Source organism: Vigna umbellata, chromosome 11 (assembly GCF_029865625.1).
Source record: "Vigna umbellata cultivar VRB3 chromosome 11, Vumbellata_1.0, whole genome shotgun sequence".
Lineage (NCBI taxonomy): Eukaryota > Viridiplantae > Streptophyta > Magnoliopsida > Fabales > Fabaceae > Vigna > Vigna umbellata.
The window spans coordinates 6,348,310-6,375,081 of NC_142175.1; the positions used below are offsets into that span (position 1 = coordinate 6,348,310).

The following is a 26,772-nucleotide window of genomic DNA, read 5'->3' on the forward strand; positions in this document are numbered from 1 at the left end:
GTCACCCTTACCTAAAAAGGAGGAAACCGTTATACTCATGTGAAGAAATATTAATTATAAAGAGTAGTGATTATACATAACACATCTTGTTAAGCGATGAAGCAATAAAAAAAATTATTACGTATTCTCTCCTTATATTCTTATGCTCTAGATTATTCCATTCTCTATTTGTTACTAAGTGACGTGTCACCCTTACCTAAAAAGGAGGAAACCGTTATACCCATGTGAAGAAATATTAATTATAAAGAGTAGTGCTTATACATAACACATTTTGTTAAGCGATGAAGCAATAAAAAAAATTATTACGTATTCTCTCCTTATATTCTTATGCTCTAGATTATTCCATTCTCTATTTTTTCTCTTACATAGGACTAAAGAGATAAAGATGTGTTGGAGTGTTTGCAGTGAATGTAAGCAGTAATAGAAAAGCTCGTGACCAGTGTTTAGTGCTTAATGTTCTTAATCTGATAATACATCACCAACAGCAGCTTCTTTAACAATATTCGAAAGGTACACAACACCATTTTCACCTAAGAACTGCGTGAATAGTGTTTAAAAATATTAGTTGTATAAGATGAATAAAGAAAGAGAAACGATTTAAAGTAAAAATAACTGCTTAAAGAAATCTTTTATTTCATTAAAAATAATTTACATACAGTATCACGACAAATTCCCATTCGTGAAAGATAATATATTTGCAAATATAGATGGAATTGGATGGTAATAATCATCGATCAAAATTTGGAGATACATTAACTACACTCAGACCCAAAGCCATATGAAGAATAAATACCACGTCTAATATGGATAATTTTCATAGATGTTAGAATCCAATTACAATCCCTATAATTTGAAGGTAAAACAACTCAAGTAATAAAAAAAATTGAATTAATGACATTAACTTCGAATTTCTCCAAATCGTGTACAAACAACAAAATCTCACAGAAATCCTCGTCATGGAAGCATATGGGAACGAAACAAGAGGGGGTAAGTGCAACAAAACCCACTGCTCCAACACTGTAGGAAAACAAACACAGAACTTAGATGTGTGCAATAAAACCCCATTGAAACCCCAATATGAAGACTCCAAATGATCATATTTTCTTTATTTTTTTCTTCTATTTTTAAGGGCCAAGGAAAAATGTGATAGAGCATCTAAAATAAATAATGATATCAGATTATCTTACTATAGAAAAGATACTTGAAAAGAAAATTGAAATAATAACAACAGTTAAATTCAACGTAGACTAACCACAGAAAGCAATGGTCCCTGCTTAAATTTTCCGTGAAATGAAAACGTGATTGGCTTCGGACTGTCTCCAGGCCCTCTTATAAATCCACTAAAGCACATAATTGGAAGGGAAAACAATGTCAAATGACATAAAATCCAGCATTAAATTAATGAATAATAACAGAGATCAGTAATTGAACCATTTTCAATTCAACCATGAACTCACATTAAAGATGTAGATATAAGAGGTGTCCTTCTTGTATCATATATGGCTATCAGTCCCCTGTACATGTCATCTCCACCTTTAAAAGAAATAGCCAATCGCTCCCCCGAATTATCCCATGCTATCTTTTCAATTCCCTGACTGAATGAAATGATATAAGATAACCACCAAAGGCCACAAACCAAACATGATAACCAAACATGACATGACATAATTCACATGCTATCAAAATATGGTTTGGGCAGGGTAGATGTATGCCACCCTGCTTTTATAAGCAAAGACTGTCACTACAATTTGAGCCATGACATCCAGGTGACAGACAGTCTTAAGAGCTGGTTCAGAAGGAATTTAATATAATGACGAGACTTTAGGGGCACATAAAGGAATTATTCAACACAAAAACATAAATTCATCTTTACCTTCCTGTCAATGATAGTATTTCCGGCAAATCAACAGGTAACAGATGAGCATCTGGAAAGTCACGGATGAGAAATTATCAATATATGACATTTCATAAAGAAAAAACAAATACCAAATTAATTTGAAAAATTGTACATCAGGAATGCTATAACAAGCACATACATTAATATTAAAAATGAATTGAGGTTAAGACTAAGACTTCAAAACACAGGGTCGTAAGTGCTCAAAATTTGATTGCATGCTTCTATTGCTTCTATCAATCACTTTTCCCTTTTCCATCCAACTCACAAATTTTATTACGGGAAAAGATTGGTACTGTTTGTCACGGTCTTTGTTGTCAGCCTTTTTATGGCAGTGTCTCACTATAAATAGACTTTATAGGTCAGAGACTGTAACACATTTATCCCAGATATCTTTAATAGATTCCATTTCCCTGTCTGACTTTTCCCTTTTCAATTTAGTTCCTATATTTCAATGCCACACTTTCATTTGTCCAGTATTAATATAGCCAAGATACAAAAAGTCAAAAACAATAAACTTAACATATCTTTAAACAAAAATGGTCAGATACCTAATGAGGGAGGCTTTGATGCAAAGTGAACAGATCCCAAAGTTGACGATTCAGAAAATGCAAGAAGTATCATGCGCCCATCTGGATCCCATGTTGCTCCCTGATAACACGTCATTGAAAGTAGAAACTAAATAAATGAGCATTATCTGATAGCTATCACAAGAATAAAACTGAATTGTACATAAATGCTAAGTTCTACCACCGAATCTTTTTTTTCATAGATATTGTTGCCCTCAAGATATATGAACACTAATAACTCCTCGTCTCAACAGAAGGTAAAGTATGGGTAATTATAGTACGTATTAAGTAAAATACACAGCTTTTCTTCTACAAGAATATGAATGATGGAACATGTCTATTATATGTTCATCTCACTTGTAATTAAGGAGCTGTTTTGATGGCTCATTATAGAGGTTCTGGTAGAACAGAGGGCAAAATCGAGGTGCAGTGTGCAGGTTATTTAGTCTTTTAGAGTGTTTGGCTGGAGCCAAATTTTCCCAATTTTATGGGTGTGACTATGGCCCTAAGCTTTCTTTTGGCATAAAATTAGGTTTACGCTTCTTTTCAGTGTTCTACTGATGGTTTATTGAAGGGAGTCACTGTTATTTCTGATTTGTGGAGTTATCAAAAACAGGGAAAAATATGTCAATTCTTTTTTGCTCCAAAGAAGGGCTAGATTGCAATTAGCAATAAAGATTTTCCTTTTTGCCTCTATATTAATTCAGCTCCTTAAACACGTAAATAATCCTTGATCTCTTCTATGGTTTCTTCTAAGATATTCCATCATCCTACCGTGGACATTCTTTCTTGATAATAAATTAATCTTTTATTACGAAAGCAACATTGCCCATCACCCTAAAATAAAAAGGTATGTTATAGCTCTTACATTTAAGCATAACTCAATTTTTACACTGAATACTATTGAAGATAATTCTATTTATACTATCAACATATTGTCAAACATATCAATGCACTGTTAAGGACTAAATGCCACTTGCTATAAAGTCATCTTTGAGCACCAAAATATGAATGTAAATTTCATATACCTTGACAAAACCACTTGTTGATGACCATTGTTCTGATGTCCACGTGTTTGTCTCCCAAAGATAAAAGGTTCCATCACTAAACGAGAAAAATAATGATGAGGGTGTGAATCATAAACAGTGCATGTTGAATAAATAATCATCTTTGACACTTTTGCATTACAATTTTGAGGCAAAGAAGTAATCTCCAGTAGGTGACCACTTCAGCATTGATATGCCTCCCAATCCCCGTCGAATGGGTGTCCCTACACCTATATATATAATATCAAAATAACCAGAGATTCAGAAATTAGAGACAACCACTAGAGCTTAAAATTTTTTTATATGACAATCTAAATTGTTGTGGTCTCAGCCAATCCAAAATTCAAGTAAAGGGTTGTTTTATGCCTTTATGATAGCCAACGTAAAACATTTTGATATCCTGGGCATAAATTACTCATGACAGAGGAAATTGTTAAAAGAGATTTAATGGTAACTAATATATCTTAGACTTTGATTTCTAACTGAGCCCAACAACACCATTTGACATAAGAATGGACCTCAGCTAGTGAGATAAGATAGTCATCATCACCGTTGCTGATGAACAACAAAATGCCAATCTAGATATAAACACAGTCCTCACCCACCATGCTCGAAACTATCAATCTAAGAATTCAGAATCAACATAGCATACATAAGTAGGGACACAGAACTTTGATTGATTCTTCTTTAGCACAAAAAAGTTGGGAAGGGAGGTCATTCCAAGACAAGTCACACCACAAGCCTCAATAGGGCTTACAGTGCCACTTAAACTTTCATATGACCTTGTGAACAAATTACCAGTAATCAATGGTAAGAATGGGACTAAGGACCTTTAGAGTTGATGTAATTTTATCCTACCAATTGAGCCTATCTTCATGGACAACATTGATCAATTGGTAAGATCAAATTACATCCACTGAAAAGTTAAGTTCACGCTAGAAAATTAAATTTAAGAGTTAAAAAGGGTGTATTCCTCCATATTTAAACAACCTTGGTCTATGGTCCATCAGATTCTATCTTCCGTATGTTAATGTGTTTGTTCAGTTTATCAGTCTAGGTTGTAAACATATGCAATTTAGGGTACTTTTAGTATCCCCTCCAAAATTGAGGGAGAACAACTCAGGCAGAAAAATAAAAAAGAAAAATCCAGAATGATTTTTAAAGGTATTGGGCATATTAGTAACATCAGTGAATGGCAATAATGTTTAAAAGTAAAGTGCAAGACACTTAAGGAAGCAAAGATCTTCATCATACCTTGAGCAAAATCCCACACTGTGAATGAGGAGCTTTCATATGAACCAGATGCTAAGTATGTAAACATAGGTTAAGAAAAGTATGGTTGAGTACATACAATTAAAAAAAAAAAATACATATCGTCTTGCACTGGGAAACACATAAAAGAGCCCAAAAATAAGGACTTTTAAAATTTATAAGGATATCTTCCATCCGGGCTCCAAGTGAGAGCACTAACATGCTCATCGTATGGACTACGAAGAAAATCAACCAGAATATACCGATTTTCCGAGCTTCTAGACAAACTTCCTAAAAAGGAAGCAGCACCAGATCTAACAGATGGAGCATTTCCAGGATAAGAAGCAGCCCAGATGCAAATTCCACCCCTGCAACAGTAAACCCAATTCCAGTAAACAAGAAAAGCATACTCCAGAACAATTGACGTTGCATTCACCATAACAACCACACAGAGACAAAACCTCACTTGCAACCCACAGCAAGCATTTTCCCACCATTGGGCCTCCAATCCAGCACCCTAACGTTTCTCTGTGACTCATTCGCCAAAATGCTCGGATCCTTCCCCTCTATTCACAATGTCAGAATATCAATCAGCAGTTACTAAACAAAAATAACAATAACTAAGATCTTGTTTGGATAAACTTTTCCATTAATCACTAATAGAAGAAAAAAAAAAGATAAAATGAAATAAGCTTCTCCCACATGTCAAATTACTGAAGATCCACGGTATAGATTATCAAAAAGCTTATTTTAATTTGTGAATTAGCTAATTTTAACTTGTAGGAATAACCTGTGCTTGTTTTATCTTCTTATTTTCTTCTACTGATAATTTTATCCAAAAAAGACCTAAACAAGCTACTAATAACACGTCTCGTGATCATAACAAGTTAAGTACCAGACTCTTGGTAATCACGAACGAAAACTTGTGTAGGGGCTGAAATGAAAGCAATTATATGCTTATTAGGGTGCCAGCTTACTCCTTGGAGATCAACCTCCGGCAACAAATGCACCTGGCCCAACAATTAACATTCAAATAACACCACACTATGAACCCACGTTAAATCACACCATAATGCAAAGAGTGAGACGAATCAAGCACAGCATACATCGTTAGGGTAAAAGAGGCGCCCGAGATAGGTGTTCACGAGCCCTTGCAAGAGTGCCACCGGACCTTTCCTCTGAACGTTTTCTCCAGCGGCGTTCGCCGTCGTCGTTGCTCCTTCCTGATCGGAAGCCTCGCTCTCCAGAGAGTGAAAGGGAACGGGACTGAACACCGATCCCTAATATAGAAATAGGAAATGGTGATAATGAATTAAATGCGGAAACAACATCGAGAAGAAGATAATCGAAGGAATTGGGAAACGTGTATGATGCGATTAGTGACCAGGATTTTTCCGTAGGTTTGGTTGGCTTGATCATCGGACAGAGCTTCCACTGTGACTGCAGAAAAAAATTTCAGTTAGAGAAGCGAAGCAATAGGAAGTGAGAGAGTGAGAGTTAGAGAGAGAGAGAGAGAGAGAGAGAGAGAGAGAGAGAGAGTTACTCAGGTCACGATTGAGTTCGCAGAGAGTGAGTGAACCCGGAGGAGGAAAGGAAGCCATTTTTGGTTCCCGTTAGAGAGAAAGTAGGGTTATAGCTTTGATTCACCTTGTTTTCCCGCTTTCTTCTTCACTTAGTATCATATACAATAAATAATTGTGTTAATTTTCAATTAAGTATTAAAAACTTCATTTTTATTATTAATGATATTGTTAGTCTTTTTTCTCTTTTGATTTTTCCTTTCACTCTGCACAAAAATACTGTAATTGGTTCCATCAGAACCGAAACCTGAGTTCAATGCAATGAATTTCTGGCATAGTTCTAGACACAGGTTCCTCTCACCCTTTACCCTCTTCGTCCGTTTCGGCCCAAACCCGTTTGGAGGACAGAGTACGACCCCCACTTCGACAAACTCATGATGACTCACCTCAAAAGACTCTACCATGTCCTCGAAATCCACCACCTCATGTCCACATGCAAGCGCGCTCCCTTCGTCTCCCTCGCCCTCATCTTCCGCTGGAGAAACATCCTCGGACTCAATGTCCCTGTGGGCTCCTTCCTCCACAAATATCTCACGTGTTCCACGTGTTTGTCCACCCTTTCAGGAGGAACACGTGCTGCAGGGTCACGAAAAAGATGGAAGAGTTGATCTTGCTTGAAGGGATGCTGGTGAGGCAGCAGGAGATGGAGGCTGTGAAGAGAGTGAAGAAGTTGCTGATGATTTCTGTGAATGGCACTCTTCGTTTGCACGCTTTGAGAATGATCAGGAGGTAACTGGGTCTCCCTGAGGATATCATAGACTCCATTCTTGGGAAATTCAGTGGGGATTTTAAATTGGTTGGTTTGGAGGGTGTGAAATTGGTTGACTGGGATGCAGAATTGGGATTGGCTGAAGTTGAGCAATGGAGTGAGAAAGTACACAGAGAAGTGGTTGAGTGAGTTTGAGACCAAGTTTGCAATACCCATTGGTTTCTCAACTGGGTTTAAGATTAGAAGGGTTTAGAGAGAGGTTGAAGAATTGGCAGGGCTTTGATACACTAACCCTTGTTAAGTTTAGATTGCATACTTTATATTCAATCATACGAAATAGCTTTAGGAAAATGTTATTTGGACAACGAAATTTTGACACAGATTTAACAACGCCACGTGTCAGCTCTTGATTGGCCAAATAAATTGAAAATAAAACACAGAAAGGGTTACGGGGCGAGGGGTAGTTTGGGATTTCGAGGTTAAAATTTGAAGAATTGGGTTTCGCGGTTTAGGGTGGGAAAGACGTTCGTTCAACCCTTGTCGCTCTCTCGCTCTCTCGCTCTCTCGTTAAAATTTAAAGAATTGGGTTTGGGCGGTTTCGGGTGGGAAAGAAGTTCGTTCAACCCTTCCATATTGTGTCTCGCTCTCTCGCTCTGTCGTTCTTCGAAGCTTCCATCTTCGCTGTCGTTGTCTCGCTCTCTCGCTCTATCATTTTTACTTTGTGTTAATCTCATTTATAATGACAAAAGTAGTGATTGAAAAATGAACGCAACATTATAATAAGAATTTGAAAAGTACGAGACCATTTTCAGTAAAATTAATGGTAATTAATGGGAAGGAGTTGATCAAATTCTGAGTGGGGAGATGGGTGTTGGTCATTGATGTAAACGCAAGAAGTGTGGAGTGACCCGTGATGAGTAGGGGGACGAAGTAGTGCAAGGGATGAGTCAGAGTGTTGAAAAAATGGTCTGGTAATCGTTTACAGAATCTCGTAAACGATTACCCGAGAGAAAATTGGATTTTGTACATAAAGTCCAACACACAGGTAGTCAGCCAGGTGAACAGGGGTCACCATTGGAAAAAAAGCTCAGTTTTAGGCAGTTCTGCACCTGTCTGAGGCTGGTCCAGGTGTTTCAGTGGTGGGAGAGGGTGGTTGGTGATGTGATGTGTGTCCAAGGAATGTGGGGTGACCCCTCATCAGTTGGAGGAGCAACCTCTGCAAGGGATGAGTGAGGGTGTTGAAAAAAGGGTCTGGTAATCGTTTACAGCATCCCTGTAAACGATTACCCGAGACAAAACTGGATTTTGTACAGAAAGTCCAACACAGGTACTCAGTCAGGTGAACTGGGGTCACCATTGGCCAAAAAGGTGAGTTTTAAGCACTTTTGCACTTTTCTTATGCTGGTCCTGGTGTTTCAATGGTGGGAAGTGATGTTTTGGCACCCCATGATGGAGGAAAAAAACAATGTCTATGAGATGAGCAACTTGGGTGAGATAACATGCTGTCAACTTTGACCTTTGCTGGCTATTTTACTGATAACTTTTCCCACCGACCTCCAAATGATGTGATTCTTTTTTTATTAGAAACTAGACTCAAAAATCTTTCCAATGACTACTAATTTGTATTTTTTGGACATCTGAGTTGGTACAGTTTATTCTTTCAAGTTAGCGTTTCATATATTTTTGCCAACTCTGACCTTTGCTTGTTCTTTTGCTCATAACTTTCTCCACCGAACTCCAAATGAGTTGATTCTTGTTTTGTTGGAATCTATACTCAAAGACCTTTCAAATTATGCCTTAGAAATCAAGTTTACACCTTTTTTGACACTGTAATCGTTTACAGCATCCCTGTAAACGATTACCCGAGACAAAACTGGATTTTGTACAAAAAGTCCAACACAGGTACTCCGTCAGGTGAACTGGGGTCACCATTGGCCAAAAAGGTGAGTTTTAAGCACTTTTGCACTTTTCTTATGCTGGTCCTGGTGTTTCAGTGGTGGGAAGTGATGTTTTGGCACCCCATGATGGAGGAAAAAAACAATGTCTATGACATGAGCAACTTGGGTGAGATAACATGTTGTCAACTTTGACCTTTGCTGGCTATTTTACTGATAACTTTTCCCACTGACCTCCAAATGATGTGATTCTTTTTTTATTAGAAACTAGACTCAAAAATCTTTCCAATGACTACTAATTTGTATTTTTTGGACATCTGAGTTGGTACAGTTTATTCTTTCAAGTTAGCGTTTCATATATTTTTGCCAACTCTGACCTTTGCTTGTTCTTTTGCTCATAACTTTCTCCACCGAACTCCAAATGAGTTGATTCTTGTTTTGTTGGAATCTATACTCAAAGACCTTTCAAATTATGCCTTAGAAATCAAGTTTACACCTTTTTTGACACTGTAATCGATTACAAGGACACTGTAAACGATTACCCGGGACAAAACTGGATTTTGTACAGAAAGTCCAACACAGGTACTCAGTCAGGTGAACTGGGGTCACCATGGGCCAAAAAGGTGAGTTTTAAGCACTTTTGCACTTTTCTTAGGCTGGTCCTGGTGTTTCAGTGGTGGGAAGTGATGTTTTGGCACCCCATGATGGAGGAAAAAAACAATGTCTATGAGATGAGCAACTTGGGTGAGATAACATGCTGTCAACTTTGACCTTTGCTGGCTATTTTACTGATAACGTTTCCCACCGACCTCCAAATGATGTGATTCTTTTTTTATTAGAAACTAGACTCAAAAATCTTTCCAATGACTACTAATTTGTATTTTTTGGACATCTGAGTTGGTACAGTTTATTCTTTCAAGTTAGCGTTTCATATATTTTTGCCAACTCTCACCTTTGCTTGTTCTTTTGCTCATAACTTTCTCCACCGAACTCCAAATGAGTTGATTCTTGTTTTGTTGGAATCTATACTCAAAGACCTTTCAAATTATGCCTTAGAAATCAAGTTTACACCTTTTTTGACACTGTAATCGTTTACAGTATCCCTGTAAACGATTACCCGAGACAAAACTGGATTTTGTACAGAAAGTCCAACACAAGTACTCCGTCAGGTGAACTGGGGTCACCATTGGCCAAAAAGGTGAGTTTTAAGCACTTTTGCACTTTTCTTATGCTGGTCTTGGTGTTTCAGTGGTGGGAAGTGATGTTTTGGCACCCCATGATGGAGGAAAAAAACAATGTCTATGAGATGAGCAACTTGGGTGAGATAACATGCTGTCAACTTTGACCTTTGCTGGCTATTTTACTGATAACTTTTCCCACTGACCTCCAAATGATGTGATTCTTTTTTTATTAGAAACTAGACTCAAAAATCTTTCCAATGACTACTAATTTGTATTTTTTGGACATCTGAGTTGGTACAGTTTATTCTTTCAAGTTAGCGTTTCATATATTTTTGCCAACTCTGACCTTTGCTTGTTCTTTTGCTCATAACTTTCTCCACCGAACTCCAAATGAGTTGATTCTTGTTTTGTTGGAATCTATACTCAAAGACCTTTCAAATTATGCCTTAGAAATCAAGTTTACACCTTTTTTGACACTGTAATCGTTTACAGCATCCCTGTAAACGATTACCCGAGACAAAACTGGATTTTGTACAGAAAGTCCAACACAGGTACTCCGTCAGGTGAACTGGGGTCACCATTGGCCAAAAAGGTGAGTTTTAAGCACTTTTGCACTTTTCTTATGCTGGTCCTGGTGTTTCAGTGGTGGGAAGTGATGTTTTGGCACCCCATGATGGAGGAAAAAAACAACGTCTATGAGATGAGCAACTTGGGTGAGATAACATGCTGTCAACTTTGACCTTTGCTGGCTATTTTACTGATAACTTTTCCCACTGACCTCCAAATGATGTGATTCTTTTTTTATTAGAAACTAGACTCAAAAATCTTTCCAATGACTACTAATTTGTATTTTTTGGACATCTGAGTTGGTACAGTTTATTCTTTCAAGTTAGCGTTTCATATATTTTTGCCAACTCTGACCTTTGCTTGTTCTTTTGCTCATAACTTTCTCCACCGAACTCCAAATGAGTTGATTCTTGTTTTGTTGGAATCTATACTCAAAGACCTTTCAAATTATGCCTTAGAAATCAAGTTTACACCTTCTTTGACACTGTAATCGATTACAAGGACACTGTAAACGATTACCCGGGACAAAACTGGATTTTGTACAGAAAGTCCAACACAGGTACTCAGTCAGGTGAACTGGGGTCACCATGGGCCAAAAAGGTGAGTTTTAAGCACTTTTGCACTTTTCTTAGGCTGGTCCTGGTGTTTCAGTGGTGGGAAGTGATGTTTTGGCACCCCATGATGGAGGAAAAAAACAATGTCTATGAGATGAGCAACTTGGGTGAGATAACATGCTGTCAACTTTGACCTTTGCTGGCTATTTTACTGATAACTTTTCCCACCGACCTCCAAATGATGTGATTCTTTTTTTATTAGAAACTAGACTCAAAAATCTTTCCAATGACTACTAATTTGTATTTTTTGGACATCTGAGTTGGTACAGTTTATTCTTTCAAGTTAGCGTTTCATATATTTTTGCCAACTCTCACCTTTGCTTGTTCTTTTGCTCATAACTTTCTGCACCGAACTCCAAATGAGGTTATTCTTGTTTTGTTGGAATCTATACTCAAAGACCTTTCAAATTATGCCTTAGAAATCAAGTTTACACCTTTTTTGACACTGTAATCGATTACAAGGACACTGTAAACGATTACCCGGGACAAAACTGGATTTTGTACAGAAAGTCCAACACAGGTACTCAGTCAGGTGAACTGGGGTCACCATGGGCCAAAAAGGTGAGTTTTAAGCACTTTTGCACTTTTCTTAGGCTGGTCCTGGTGTTTCAGTGGTGGGAAGTGATGTTTTGGCACCCCATGATGGAGGAAAAAAACAATGTCTATGAGATGAGCAACTTGGGTGAGATAACATGCTGTCAACTTTGACCTTTGCTGGCTATTTTACTGATAACTTTTCCCACCGACCTCCAAATGATGTGATTCTTTTTTTATTAGAAACTAGACTCAAAAATCTTTCCAATGACTACTAATTTGTATTTTTTGGACATCTGAGTTGGTACAGTTTATTCTTTCAAGTTAGCGTTTCATATATTTTTGCCAACTCTCACCTTTGCTTGTTCTTTTGCTCATAACTTTCTCCACCGAACTCCAAATGAGTTGATTCTTGTTTTGTTGGAATCTATACTCAAAGACCTTTCAAATTATGCCTTAGAAATCAAGTTTACACCTTTTTTGACACTGTAATCGTTTACAGCATCCCTGTAAACGATTACCCGAGACAAAACTGGATTTTGTACAGAAAGTCCAACACAGGTACTCCGTCAGGTGAACTGGGGTCACCATTGGCCAAAAAGGTGAGTTTTAAGCACTTTTGCACTTTTCTTATGCTGGTCCTGGTGTTTCAGTGGTGGGAAGTGATGTTTTGGCACCCCATGATGGAGGAAAAAAACAATGTCTATGAGATGAGCAACTTGGGTGAGATAACATGCTGTCAACTTTGACCTTTGCTGGCTATTTTACTGATAACTTTTCCCACTGACCTCCAAATGATGTGATTCTTTTTTTATTAGAAACTAGACTCAAAAATCTTTCCAATGACTACTAATTTGTATTTTTTGGACATCTGAGTTGGTACAGTTTATTCTTTCAAGTTAGCGTTTCATATATTTTTGCCAACTCTGACCTTTGCTTGTTCTTTTGCTCATAACTTTGTCCACCGAACTCCAAATGAGTTGATTCTTGTTTTGTTGGAATCTATACTCAAAGACCTTTCAAATTATGCCTTAGAAATCAAGTTTACACCTTTTTTGACACTGTAATCGATTACAAGGACACTGTAAACGATTACCCGGGACAAAACTGGATTTTGTACAGAAAGTCCAACACAGGTACTCAGTCAGGTGAACTGGGGTCACCATGGGCCAAAAAGGTGAGTTTTAAGCACTTTTGCACTTTTCTTATGCTGGTACTGGTGTTTCAGTGGTGGGAAGTGATGTTTTGGCACCCCATGATGGAGGAAAAAAACAATGTCTATGAGATGAGCAACTTGGGTGAGATAACATGCTGTCAACTTTGACCTTTGCTGGCTATTTTACTGATAACTTTTCCCACCGACCTCCAAATGATGTGATTCTTTTTTTATTAGAAACTAGACTCAAAAATCTTTCCAATGACTACTAATTTGTATTTTTTGGACATCTGAGTTGGTACAGTTTATTCTTTCAAGTTAGCGTTTCATATATTTTTGCCAACTCTCACCTTTGCTTGTTCTTTTGCTCATAACTTTCTCCACCGAACTCCAAATGAGTTGATTCTTGTTTTGTTGGAATCTATACTCAAAGACCTTTCAAATTATGCCTTAGAAATCAAGTTTACACCTTTTTTGACACTGTAATCGATTACAAGGACACTGTAAACGATTACCCGGGACAAAACTGGAGTTTGTACAGAAAGTCCAACCCAGGTACTCAGTCAGGTGAACTGGGGTCACCATGGGCCAAAAAGGTGAGTTTTAAGCACTTTTGCACTTTTCTTAGGCTGGTCCTGGTGTTTCAGTGGTGGGAAGTGATGTTTTGGCACCCCATGATGGAGGAAAAAAACAATGTCTATGAGATGAGCAACTTGGGTGAGATAACATGCTGTCAACTTTGACCTTTGCTGGCTATTTTACTGATAACTTTTCCCACCGACCTCCAAATGATGTGATTCTTTTTTTATTAGAAACTAGACTCAAAAATCTTTCCAATGACTACTAATTTGTATTTTTTGGACATCTGAGTTGGTACAGTTTATTCTTTCAAGTTAGCGTTTCATATATTTTTGCCAACTCTCACCTTTGCTTGTTCTTTTGCTCATAACTTTCTCCACCGAACTCCAAATGAGTTGATTCTTGTTTTGTTGGAATCTATACTCAAAGACCTTTCAAATTATGCCTTAGAAATCAAGTTTACACCTTTTTTGACACTGTAATCGTTTACAGCATCCCTGTAAACGATTACCCGAGACAAAACTGGATTTTGTACAGAAAGTCCAACACAGGTACTTCGTCAGGTGAACTGGGGTCACCATTGGCCAAAAAGGTGAGTTTTAAGCACTTTTGCACTTTTCTTATGCTGGTCCTGGTGTTTCAGTGGTGGGAAGTGATGTTTTGGCACCCCATGATGGAGGAAAAAAACAATGTCTATGAGATGAGCAACTTGGGTGAGATAACATGCTGTCAACTTTGACCTTTGCTGGCTATTTTACTGATAACTTTTCCCACTGACCTCCAAATGATGTGATTCTTTTTTTATTAGAAACTAGACTCAAAAATCTTTCCAATGACTACTAATTTGTATTTTTTGGACATCTGAGTTGGTACAGTTTATTCTTTCAAGTTAGCGTTTCATATATTTTTGCCAACTCTGACCTTTGCTTGTTCTTTTGCTCATAACTTTCTCCACCGAACTCCAAATGAGTTGATTCTTGTTTTGTTGGAATCTATACTCAAAGACCTTTCAAATTATGCCTTAGAAATCAAGTTTACACCTTTTTTGACACTGTAATCGATTACAAGGACACTGTAAACGATTACCCGGGACAAAACTGGATTTTGTACAGAAAGTCCAACACAGGTACTCAGTCAGGTGAACTGGGGTCACCATGGGCCAAAAAGGTGAGTTTTAAGCACTTTTGCACTTTTCTTATGCTGGTCCTGGTGTTTCAGTGGTGGGAAGTGATGTTTTGGCACCCCATGATGGAGGAAAAAAACAATGTCTATGAGATGAGCAACTTGGGTGAGATAACATGCTGTCAACTTTGACCTTTGCTGGCTATTTTACTGATAACTTTTCCCACCGACCTCCAAATGATGTGATTCTTTTTTTATTAGAAACTAGACTCAAAAATCTTTCCAATGACTACTAATTTGTATTTTTTGGACATCTGAGTTGGTACAGTTTATTCTTTCAAGTTAGCGTTTCATATATTTTTGCCAACTCTCACCTTTGCTTGTTCTTTTGCTCATAACTTTCTCCACCGAACTCCAAATGAGTTGATTCTTGTTTTGTTGGAATCTATACTCAAAGACCTTTCAAATTATGCCTTAGAAATCAAGTTTACACCTTTTTTGACACTGTAATCGATTACAAAGATACTGTAAACGATTACCATAGTGTTTTTTCTGCAGATTGGGTCTGCACTTGTCCAACTTGGTCCCTTCAGTAAGAATGACTTCTTTCCCACTTCTTGGGGTCACCTCCCATCACCTACCACCCTCTACCACCAGTCAAACACCAACACCAAGTAAATACAAGTGGACTTGTGCTTTAAATTAACAGTTTTTGCCAATGATCACCCAGGACACTACAACTGACTACTTCAGTTCAACTTTCTGTACAAAACAGTGATTTCTCTCGTGTAATCGTTTACGAGGTCACTGTAAACGATTACGACAATGTTTTTTCTGCAGATTAGCTCTGCACTTGTCCAACTTGGTCCCCTCAGTAAGAATGACTTCTTCCCCACTTCTTGGGGTCATCAAACATAACCTCCCAACCAGTAATGACCCTTAAATTCACTTGTATGGTTTTTTGGTCAACAAATCCCTTGCAGAGCTTGCTCCTCCAACTGATGAGGGGTCACCCCACAGTCCTTGGACTCACATCACATCACCAACCACCCTCTCCCACCACTGAAACACCTGGACCAGCCTCATACAGGTGCAGAAGTGCCTAAAACTCACCTTTTTTTCCAATGGTGACCCCTGTTCACCTGACTGAGTACCTGTGTTGGACTTTCTGTACAAAATCTATTTTTGTCTCGGGTAATCGTTTACAGGGATGCTGTAAACGATTACCAGACCCTTTTTTCAACACCCTCACTCATCCCTTGCAGAGGTTGCTCCTCCAACTGATGAGGGGTCACCCCACACTCCTTGGACACACATCACATCACCAACCACCCTCTCCCACCACTGAAACACCTGGACCAGCCTCAGACAGGTGCAGAACTGCCTAAAACTGAGATTTTTTTCCAATGGTGACCCCTGTTCACCTGGCTGACTACCTGTGTTGGACTTTATGTACAAAATCCAATTTTCTCTTGGGTAATCGTTTACCAGGATTCTGTAAACGATTACCAGACCATTTTTTCAACACTCTGACTCATCCCTTGCAGTACTTCGTCCCCCTACTCATGGGTCACTCCACACTTCTTGCGTTTACATCAATGACCAACACCCATCTCCCCACTCAGAATTTGATCAACTCCTTCCCATTAATTACCATTAATTTTACTGAAAATGGTCTCGTACTTTTCAAATTCTTATTATAATGCTGCGTTCATTTTTCAATCACTACTTTTGTCATTATAAGTGAGATTAACACAAAGTAAAAATGATAGAGCGAGAGAGCGAGACAACGACAGCGAAGATGGAAGCTTCGAAGACGAACGCACACAGAACAAAGTGAAGCGCCACGAAACGCGACCTTCGACCTTCCAAGAGAACGCACCTTCGTTTCCAATGGAACAGAGAAAGGGCTATTTTCGGAATTTCAGTAAAAATAAGGGTTACGGACTTCCGTTTCGTAGGTTTTAAAAAAATTTTATTTTTAAAACAAACCAATCAAACAACGACACGTGGCGTTGTCAAAACAGTGTTAAATATGCGTTGTTGGAATATCGCGGTCCATAGCTTTATAGGTCTCGCTGAACTCTCAATACTGAATAAGAATAATAGAACAGAAAGAAGAAACAACAAAACTGCTTGACAAAAATTTAGACGAAAACTAGTAGACCAAGTCAATCCTATAATATAGGACAGTTTATTAACACTTTAAAATAACTAACAATCTCTTCCTTAAACTTTAGCTTATTTTGTTAACAACAAGTATTCCAAGTATATGTCTAAGTTTTTCAAATTGATCAAGTTTCAAACACTTTTGTTATAATATTAGTTGCTTGCTCATTTGTATTGCAGTAATTCAGTCGGATAACTTGATCATTAATTAAATCTTTGAGAAAGTGGTCGGATAACTTTATCATTAACTAAATCTTTGAGAAAGTGGAACCTTACTGCAATATGTCTACTCCTACCATGACACAAGATTTTTGGACAATTGTATAGTGGAATTATTATTACAGAAAATTTAAATAGTTTCCTTTCTTTCTATTCCTAGATGCTATAATATTTGTTTGTGCCAAATACATTGACATGCATAATATGTTGCAATAATATATTCAATCTCAGTGGTAGAAAGACTTACCACAAGCTGTTTTTTTAAAGCCCGAGATACAACTACAGTTCCAATCATAAACACTGATCCACTAGTGCTTCTCCTATCATTTGAATCCCTTGCATGGTTGTTGTCACTATAGGAGTGAAACTCATATTCCTTCCCTTTTGATAGAAGAGACCATGTTCAATAATACCTTTTAAATACCTAAAAATTCGTTTTGTTGCTGCCTAGTGCGATTCCTTGGGATTGGTCATATACCTATTGAGTAAACTGACTCCAAACATCAAAGATGGTCATGTGATTGTCAAGTACATGAGGCTGCCAACAGCCTGTTTAAACTGTGTAACATCTATTGGAATTTTTGCCTCATCCTTATATAGAATGGTTCCTGGTACCATGGGATTTCATACTGAGTTATTGTCCAACATATTAAAGCGTGTTTGGATATCACGTGCATATTGCCTTTGGCAGGTAAAAATGTCTGCTCCATTCTATATGACTTTTATTCCCAAAAAGTGTGTCATTTTTCCTAGATCTGTCATGTCAAACTCCAATTGCATTGAGTGTTTAAACTCTTCATATATAGCTTTGTTATTTCCAATAAATATTAGATCATCCACATATAAGCTAACTATTAAAATACTGCATTTAACCTATTTCGTGAACAAGGTGTGTTCACTAGGGCAATGTGTAAACCTTTCCTTGGCAAAATATGCTTCAATTTTACTATACCAGGTTTGTGGGGCCTGCTTAAGTTCGTATAGAGTCTTCCTCAACTTGTATACTTGTCTCTCTTTGTCTTTCTTGATAAAACCAGCAGGTTGATGAACATAAATTTTTTCTTGAATTTCATTATGCAACAAAGCACTCTTTACATCAAGCTGACAAACTTCCCACACATTTTGAGCAGCCACAGCTAACAGCACTCTCATTGTATCAAGTCTAGCAACAAGAGCAAATACTTTTGTATACTTGATGCCATATTTTTTAGTATATCATTTTGCTACTAATCGGGCTTTATATTTTTCTACCTGTCATTTTTCATTGTGCTTTGTTTTGAAAAATCATTTCACACCTATGGGTATCACACCTTCAGATGGGTCAACTAGATCCCATGTGTTATTTCTTTCAATTGCTTTCATCTTAGTGTCCATGTCCCCCTTCCATTTTTGACTTGTACTAGTTTCCTCAAAGGTTTCAGGATCCTTAGAATTGATCATCAACATTGCTAGCAAGCTATCCTCTTCTGCAAACAAATTGATTTCATAATCGGTCATCTACAAGGGTTGGCGTCGAGTCCTTGGTGCCCTCCCTTCAATTGGAGGATCAGTGGATTCAAAAGCAGAAGTTGATTCAGGCAGTTCTGAATTATTATTGTTACCTCTAGGTGCAATAATTTGTGGTGTAGAATCATCATTGTCACTCCCTTCTTTGTTTAAACTCTCCATATCAAGAGCAGGAGGTGTACTCTCAATTGTACCCTTGTGCCAACTCCAGCCTTTGTCTTCTTCAAAGACCACATCCCTACATCCCTACATACAATTTGCTTCATCACTCACGCCCAAGAGAACACATGTGTGACTCTTTTCATTTAATTTGCTTCTCTTTTGATCTGGAATATGAACGTGTGCAATACATCCAAATGTTCAAGTCATTGGACTCCTCGATAGAACATACTACATAGTTGAAGATTATGGTTAAAGATCTAAGTACCCTGCTAACCATTCTGTTGGAATCCATTACTTCACCATTAGATTTCATTTTGTTAACAACAATGAGTGTCTGCCCAAGGTAACTATCAATCTTCTCGCCATCCTTCATCGTCAATAGTTCAAACTCACGTCGAAATGCTTGAAGTTGAGCACGTTTGACCCTTGTCATTCCCTGATATTTTTGTTGCATTGATCTCCAGATTGTTTGTGATGTGCTTTTGTCTAGCATTGTTTCACTAATTTCTCGATCAATAGCTTGAAACAAAAAATTCTTCACCTTCAGATCCTTTAGTTGTGCCTCAATGACACTCTTCCTCTCTGCCTTAGTGGGTGTTGCACCAAGTGTTGGTATTTCATTTTCCACGAGCTACCATAGTTCTTTGCTACGTAGAAAATTTTCCATAATCATGGACCAAAAATCATAATGTCCAACAAACCTTAAAATGATTGGTTGGATAAATTTCTCTGAGGTAGTCATGACTTTACACTCACTGTATCAGCGTTGCACTCTAGATCTGGATGTTCTCTTTACTCACCCTAGATTAGACCCCTTGCGGAGCTTTGATACCAATGTTAAGTTTCAATGAATTAACATAGATAACACACTGAATCTGAATCAGTGAAAAGATTACATACTTTATTCAACCATATGAAATAGCTTTATAAGCCTTACAGACTCTGGACTCTCAAAACATAATAACAATAACAGAACAGAAACCACAAAATTGCATGACAAAAATTTAGGCAAAAACTAAGCCACTAACTAGACCCAATCAATCCTACAAAGTAGGACTGTTTATTAACACAGAAAAATAACTAACAAGCCTTATGAATGAGAGAAGGTTGTAGGGTGAGGACATGTGGAGGGATTGAACAATATGAGAAGAGGGATGTGGTTGTTCTTCATGAGCTATTGAGCTTGACTGTGGAGAAAATTGTTGAGGTTGATCAATTAGTTCATTTTCGTAGAGACTTAGGTATTGAAGTTAAGTTGCATGAATTGCTTCTAAGGCATCCTGGTATATTTTACATATCAACTAAAGGGAAAACTCCAACTATTTTTCTTTGGGAAGCATATCACAAAAAGGGTTTGATTATCAAATCACGTGCATGAGGCACATAAGAATATGTTGGATCTTGTTCTGTTAGGGTGCAGGAAAACCTGAAATTTTTTTATTGGTGATGAGGCTAAGGAAGATGATACTTTTTGGCAAGTATACCAAATCGTTTCAAGTAATACAGTGAATAAGTAAAAGAGTATCATTCTCCCAAGGGAATTTGAGTTACGTTATTCAATTAAAATTATTTATCAAGATCAATTACTGATGATAACATCTGTTATTTCAATTTGGAATTAAGCATGAAATTAACAACATAAAAAAAATTAAGATTGAAAAATGCGATAAAAGATCACTAGAATTGGTCTTTGACTAACATTATAGTAAAATTCTAGACAACATATATTCTCTGTTCAAGCATTCACATGAGAGTATCTTGGTTTAATTCCTTAAAACAAGTTTTAAAATTATCTATTGAACTATTAATTCCTTAATTAATTCATCAGATAATTTTGCATTGACTTCAGATGTTGAGAATGACCAAAAGCACAGAAACTATTCCTAGCGTAATTACTTTTAGTTTCTTTTCTTACGTTTAGAGTAAGAGTGTAAGGATGGTAAGCATGTAGGCTCGAGTGTGAGTTGGAAAAGAGCCTCAACACTATTTGTTTGTTGTAGTCTCTGTAATTGGTGAACATAAATTGGGTTCAGAGTTGGGTCTGTTTGTCCTTTTAATTCCACCATTTTACCTTCCCACATGAATCTCATAAAAGGGCCATTGTAGTCCATCACAAATGGGCTTACTTGAGTCAACCAATGAACCCCTAATACAATGTCAGTACCAGAAAATTCTAACGGATACAAATCAATGGACAATTTTAAAGAGGCCAAATGAAGTTGGGCCTTGGGACAAAAATTATAGCATGGAAGAAAATCACCGATGTAAGATCCTTAAAATATTTGTAATTCAGATACTATAAAAAAAAAGTAAAAAGTGAATAGTAAATTGTGAATAGTAAAAAGTGAATAGTAAAAAAAAAATTTGACAGAGATAAACCCTCCACGTAGAATTGAATCATCAGAGATAAGAATTTAGCAATTGGTGATTAAAATAATATTTTTGTAATAGTAAATGAATAGTAAAAATAAATAGTAAAAAAATGAATAGTGAAAATGAATAGTAAAATTTTTTGGCTATAAATAGCAAGGGAGAGAAGGCTGAAACTTACACCAAAATTCTAGAAAAATTTGTGAGAGAAGAGAGTTGGAGGAAATTCTAGCTGTAGAAGGGAAATTCTGGAAGTTTTCTGAGAACGGTTTCAGAGGAGGAAATTAAGTCGGGAATAAAGGTAAGGGAAGCCACTCTTATACTTTGCTTTTCTCTAATCCTAATTCTTGAATATGTAGTATTTTGTTTCTGTATGGTCTTGAATTTTGAATGAGATCATTTATTTGTTTCTTTTGTATTTTTGGAAGGACGAGAAGTTGTCTAACCGGCTCTGCCAGATTCAACTTCTTGTTTCCCCAAAGCTTTGGTTGTTTCTTATATCTTTATATTGTATTTTTGGAAGGACGAGAAGTTGTCTAACCGGCTCTGCCAGATTCAACTTCTTGTTTCCCCAAAGCTTTGGTTGTTTCTTATATTTTTATATTGTATTTTTGGAAGTTGTCTAACCGGCTCTGCCAGATTCAACTTCTTGTTTCCCCACACCTTTTATTCCTTATTTATATTGTATTTTTGGAAGAATGAGAAGTTGTCTAACCGGCTCTGCCAGATTCAACTTTTTGTTTCCCCAAAAATTTTATTGTTTTATCTATTTTTTTATTGCATCTTTCTCGAAGGATGAGAAGTTGTCTAACCGGCTCTGCCAGATTCAACTTCTTGTTTCCCCTGAATTTTTTATATTAATATTATTTTGATGGTAATGGGAGCTAATTATTATTGTATGAATTTATTTTATAAAAATATATGCATATGAATGTTGAACTGGTGTGCTCTTGTGACACTATTTTATGACTTTTATTATATTGGGTGTTATAACTGAAACTGTGAAATTGTACATGTTGTGATGTGATGAAGTTAATCTGTTTTGAATGAGTTTGTTGGCTGAAATTGATCTTGTTGGAAGGTCTGGAGTAAGGGTTCTGTAATAGCTTGTATATGGGTATTAAATAGATGTACATATATTGTTTAAGGTTGCTGTGAGAGGAACTGAAAATATTAAAAATTTGGCATTTCAGATTTAGAGCATAAGAGAACAGGGTAGATAATTTAAATAAATCAATTGTTAGTTATTGAGGGCCTTTCTTTATTGGTAGGATAGAGGAACCTTAAAAACCTGAGTTGGCACATCCCTGATCATAGAGCAGCCCTGGCCTGGTGATGAGTCGTTATTTCTTGAATTATATTTAGTTTATTGCACTTAAATAAACCAAGGAATTATGTTTAATTGTCTATTATTTCCCCGTTTTCTGAATTCTGCTTAATTTGGTCGGAAATTCGTAATTGTGCTAATTTGGGTTTTCTGAGCTGATTAAGTGCATTTCTGGTTGCAGGAAAGTTGTGGAAACATCATCTGGAGCATTGGGATATGGCGTGATACACTCAAAGGCTCAACATTTAGTCATTTAGATTCTAATTAAAATTGTAATTTCGTTTTCTAGAAGCCCTTAATTAGAATTAGGTGTTTTGGACCCTTTTAGGGGCAATTTTGTAAAAAGACCCATTTGTAGGACATGTGCCTTTTTTATTAGGGTTTTTAATTGATTGTGGACCCCATTTGGAGGAGAAACTCTCGGCATTTTAGAGAGCCTTAGCCAACCACACAAAAAGACTCTTACACACTTCATTTTTTTGGATGTTTTGGAGCTTTTCTCTCTTAGGGTTTGTTGTATGAACACTCTTATGGAGAGCTTGACTTGGGTGTCTCGTTTTTGGCCATTTCAATGAGCAAGATGCAGATTTTATTCTTCTCTTAATTTACTCTTGGTTGTCTTAGCTTATTGGTGGTGAAAAACTATTCATTTCCACTTCCATTTGCTTGTTCTTGATGCTTGGAGTTTGAGTTTTGGAGCTTGTCTTTGCATTTCCATGGTGGATGTTGGGTTTGAGTAACTTTATATTTCGTTTTCCTCTCCCTTTGCTGCTGTTCCTCTCGTTTTTTATCTCATTCTATATGGTTGGATGATAAAAATGAAGTTCTATGTAGTTTTAGGTTGAAGAGAGCTTAAGATGATGTGTGGGTGTTGTGGGTTTAACTCTTTCCTTGCATATTTCGGTTTTGATGCTTGAGACTAGGTTGGGATAAGATCTTGGTGATGTTATGGAGGCTGGACAGAACTGGAATGATGGTCTAAGTATTATTTTCGTTTTTGCAAAGAAACTTGAAGAAATGGTAGTGTTGAAGATGGGTTGATGAGTAGAAGTTTGGGTTTATTGTTCTTGTGTTCATTTGAAACTTTAACTTTGGTTTCTTGAAGTTGTTCTCTGTATGGAAGAGTGGAAGAAAGCTTTTGGATGCATAATTCTTGAAGAAAAACCGTTTGGAGTTTGTAGGAGAGAGGAAATTGCTTCATTTAATTTTTACCACTTTTGGACCAACACAAAAGATGCTTGTTTTGACCCAAGGAATGTTTCCACTTTGAGATTTGGCTTTTGCTTGTTCCAGCCGTGAATTGCAATGAGAAATGGAGGTTTTTAGAGTTTGTTTTCATTTGATTTAGCTTACTTGGCACATTGGTAGGAGCACCCATGGTATCTTCCATTTGCACATTGGTCTTTGAAGCATTTTTTGGCATTTCCACTTGGTGGTTCACGTAAATTGTGTGCCTTGGTGTATAAAATCATTTCTTTGCTGCATGGAAGGAGAGAGGGGACGGTCTTGGAGAGTGTGGAAGGCACATGCTTAATTTCTTGAAAAATGGTGCACATGGGAGAAGAAGTCAACACATTTTGTGGCTTATTTAAGGTGAAATTGAAGTTTGACTTGGGTGCATGATGACTCACGCCATGTGTTCTTTCTTTGGCCAATTGGACTTTTAAATTCATTTGTTAATTGCCATTATGACAAGTAATTTGCTAGGATTAAATTAGGCTTGTTGATTCTTTGGTTTTTAATTAATTTAATTAATAGGTTGAGTTTATGTGTTTGAGTTAGTGTTGCATTTAATTATTTTTAACTGTGTTTGTTAATCAGTTTGTAACAGTGTTTGATGTTTGAATGTTATCTAAGGCTTTTAATAGTCCTAGTTTAATAACCATGCTAGCTTAAATTAGTTTGTTTGCATCTGTGTCTTTATTAAGTTCTTTAATTTTTGGAAAACCTTTTCAAACCCCCCCCCCTAACGTGTTCGACCTATTACCTGAACCACAATTGGTCCTTGAGAGACGACCTAGGAGTCACTGCCTAGTCTATACTGCATTCTTTTATGCACAATTTTTGTGGGAGGTGCGACCCTTTCATCAAAATGGCGCCGTTGCCGGGGACCAACGGTTCAGTCTTAGGTCTTTTGTTGTGTTAGTGTCTTTTGTTGTGTTAGTGTCTTTTGTTGTGTTAGTGTTGTGTTGTGTGATGTGTTTTAGGATGTTTAGTTAGTCTTGTTTGGGTTTACTTCTTTTATCAATTTTTGTGTTTTTAGATTTTTATCATTTTTTTTGTATTTTGTGCATTTAGTTGTTGTTTCTGGAAGTTTCAAATTATGTAAATAATGGTTTTCCCCCATGTTATGTTTCTATATGTTTGGCTTAATCTTTGTTTGAAGTGGAAGTCCAGGTCTGAGACAGGTTTTGCACTACAATAGAGGAGATGACAGATTCTCAAGACTGGATATATGATATGATCCAGAGTCTTCCCAAATTCCATGGGTTGGCACATGAAGATCCATACAGGCACCTCAAGGAGTTTTGTTTGGTGTGTTTGTCGATGAGGCCTCCTGGTGTTTCAAAGGAGACAGTGTTGATGAAAGTGTTTCCAATGTCCCTTCAAGGTGCAGCAAGAGACTGGTTCCTATACCAGTATCCTTTTGATAGTTGGCAGGAAACACAACAGAGATTCCTCAACAAGTTCTTTCCAGCAGCAAAGGTAAGCAGCATTAGGAGGGAGATCACTACCATTGAGCAATTTCAAGAAGAAAGCCTGGTAGATTATTGGGAGAGGTTTAACAGGCTCTGCACAGCATGTCCAAACCACCAAATTTCAGAGCATTTGCTCTTGATTTACTTTTATGAAGGGCTCCTGAACAATGAAAGGATATTAGTGGATGTAGCTGCTGGTGGATCTTTGATGGACAGAACTCCAACAGAGGCAAAGAAGTTGCTCTGCAAGTTGGCGGGTCAAAATCCAAGTGAGGTAGTAAAGGAAAAACCTGAGCAGGTTTACTGTAAACTTGAAATCCCTACTCATGTATCTGAGGTTCAAGTAAATTTTAATGCTTTTGAATTGGTAAAACTTGAACCATTTAAGCCTGTTCTGGATTTTGATATTGATACACATGTGCACACTCATGCTGTGGATTCATTATTCCCTGTAGAGCACATTGACATACCTGATGTTCACTATCCTTGCACTGACCTTGATTTAAATGATAGCCTTGAGGATGCAGCTGATGACTTGGAGATTGGTAAGAAAATTTTCAATGAGCAAAAACAGGTTTATTCTGAACTTGAGATTCCAAACACTTTACCTGATTTGCTTATACATTCAAATGCCTGTGATTTGATGCACACTGATTCTATAGGATTCATGACTGATACTGATACAGATTTGATTGACCATTCTAAAATTTTTGATTCAGTACCAGCCATTGAACCCATTGGTCTAAAGGTTGTTTTGAATGGACATGATTGTCGTGATGAAATTTTGAATGATAATAGCCTTGAACTGACCTTTGATTCTGTTGATGATGCATATATCAATATTGATTTTGAGGTAGAAACTGTGCAATCTGATAACTCTATAGAGTTAGGACTGAACTTTGATCTGACACAGTTCTCTGAGAACTTTGAATGTGATTGTGAATCTGGTTCTTGCCCGATTTGTATTGAAATTGATTATGTGTTACAGACAGATTCTAAGCGTATAACAGATGCTATTAATTGTGAGTTTGATGACCATGCTGCAGAATTAAATGAGAATACAGGTGCTGACATTAAGGAAATCATGATTAATGAAGGAGAGTGTACTGCTACTTCTTTGACTGAGCCAGAGATCTCCATTCCGGTGTCACACACTGAACAACTGCCAGTGGAAGGAAAGCTACTGATGGAACAGTTTGCTGGGAGAAGAAAGAAGAAACATCTCGTTTTGGATGATATGGCAGTACTGATGAAGTTGTTCCTCCTCAAAACTTGTTTGCTGAATCCTATGGTGGAAAACATCTCCCTGAAGGTCCAAAATTGGCAACTGCCACCATGATCAGGGGATTTTTCCTTTTCTCTTCTCCTCCCTTTCCTACTTTTATTGCACTTGTCCATGATGTGTTGATTGTTCTGATTTCTGATCTTATGCTTATGACACATTGAGGACACTGTGTAGTTTAAGTGTGGTCTATTGGGGAAGATTCTGATTTTTCTTTGTTAGTTTTTATTTTCCGTGTTAAAATTTATTTTTTTCTTTTCTAGGTAGTTTTTGTCGTGTCTTGTATACAGTTTTGCATTTTTCTCTTCAATTCTGGACTTTGTTTGGGTTGTAGACTTATC

The 26,772-nt window shown here is 37.1% G+C and overlaps 1 protein-coding gene and 1 pseudogene across 3 annotated transcripts; one reads left to right on the forward strand and one right to left on the reverse strand.

Annotated features, from left to right (window-relative positions):
- Nucleotides 1–779: 779 nt before the first annotated feature.
- On the reverse strand, nt 780–6,865 carry LOC124824857 (aladin-like). Of its 3 annotated transcripts, none has more exons than XM_088102593.1 (15): nt 6,727–6,865; nt 6,304–6,426; nt 6,145–6,200; nt 5,867–6,040; nt 5,656–5,770; nt 5,227–5,326; nt 4,946–5,128; nt 4,764–4,819; nt 3,652–3,739; nt 3,492–3,567; nt 2,446–2,545; nt 1,874–1,925; nt 1,458–1,595; nt 1,253–1,340; nt 780–1,017 (listed from the first exon to the last, which is right to left on the reverse strand). In XM_088102593.1, exons 2-15 carry the CDS (start codon nt 6,359–6,361, stop codon nt 955–957), a joined length of 1,347 nt encoding a protein of 448 aa, XP_087958719.1. In that variant the 5' UTR covers nt 6,362–6,426; nt 6,727–6,865; the 3' UTR covers nt 780–954. The 3 variants fall into 3 exon arrangements, with proteins under 3 accessions (XP_087958719.1, XP_087958718.1, XP_087958717.1); XM_088102592.1 differs by having other exon boundaries at nt 6,304–6,431; nt 6,727–6,862; XM_088102591.1 differs by lacking the exon at nt 6,727–6,865 and having other exon boundaries at nt 6,304–6,616.
- Nucleotides 6,606–20,183, forward strand: LOC148190843 (protein ROOT PRIMORDIUM DEFECTIVE 1-like; annotated as a pseudogene).
- The last annotated feature ends 6,589 nt before the right edge of the window (nt 20,184–26,772 follow it).

Bases quoted from the DNA above. Each gene is read 5' to 3' on its own strand.
- LOC124824857 (XM_088102593.1), bottom strand. From the start codon at position 6,361: ATGGCTTCCTTTCCTCCTCCGGGTTCACTCACTCTCTGCGAACTCAAT. The intron at 4,820-4,945 runs TCCTTATAAATT...TATGTTTACATA, and splicing joins TGGAGCCCGGATGGAAGATA to CTTAGCATCTGGTTCATATG. The intron at 1,926-2,445 runs GTATCTGACCAT...GTGACTTTCCAG, and splicing joins ATCAAAGCCTCCCTCATTAG to ATGCTCATCTGTTACCTGTT.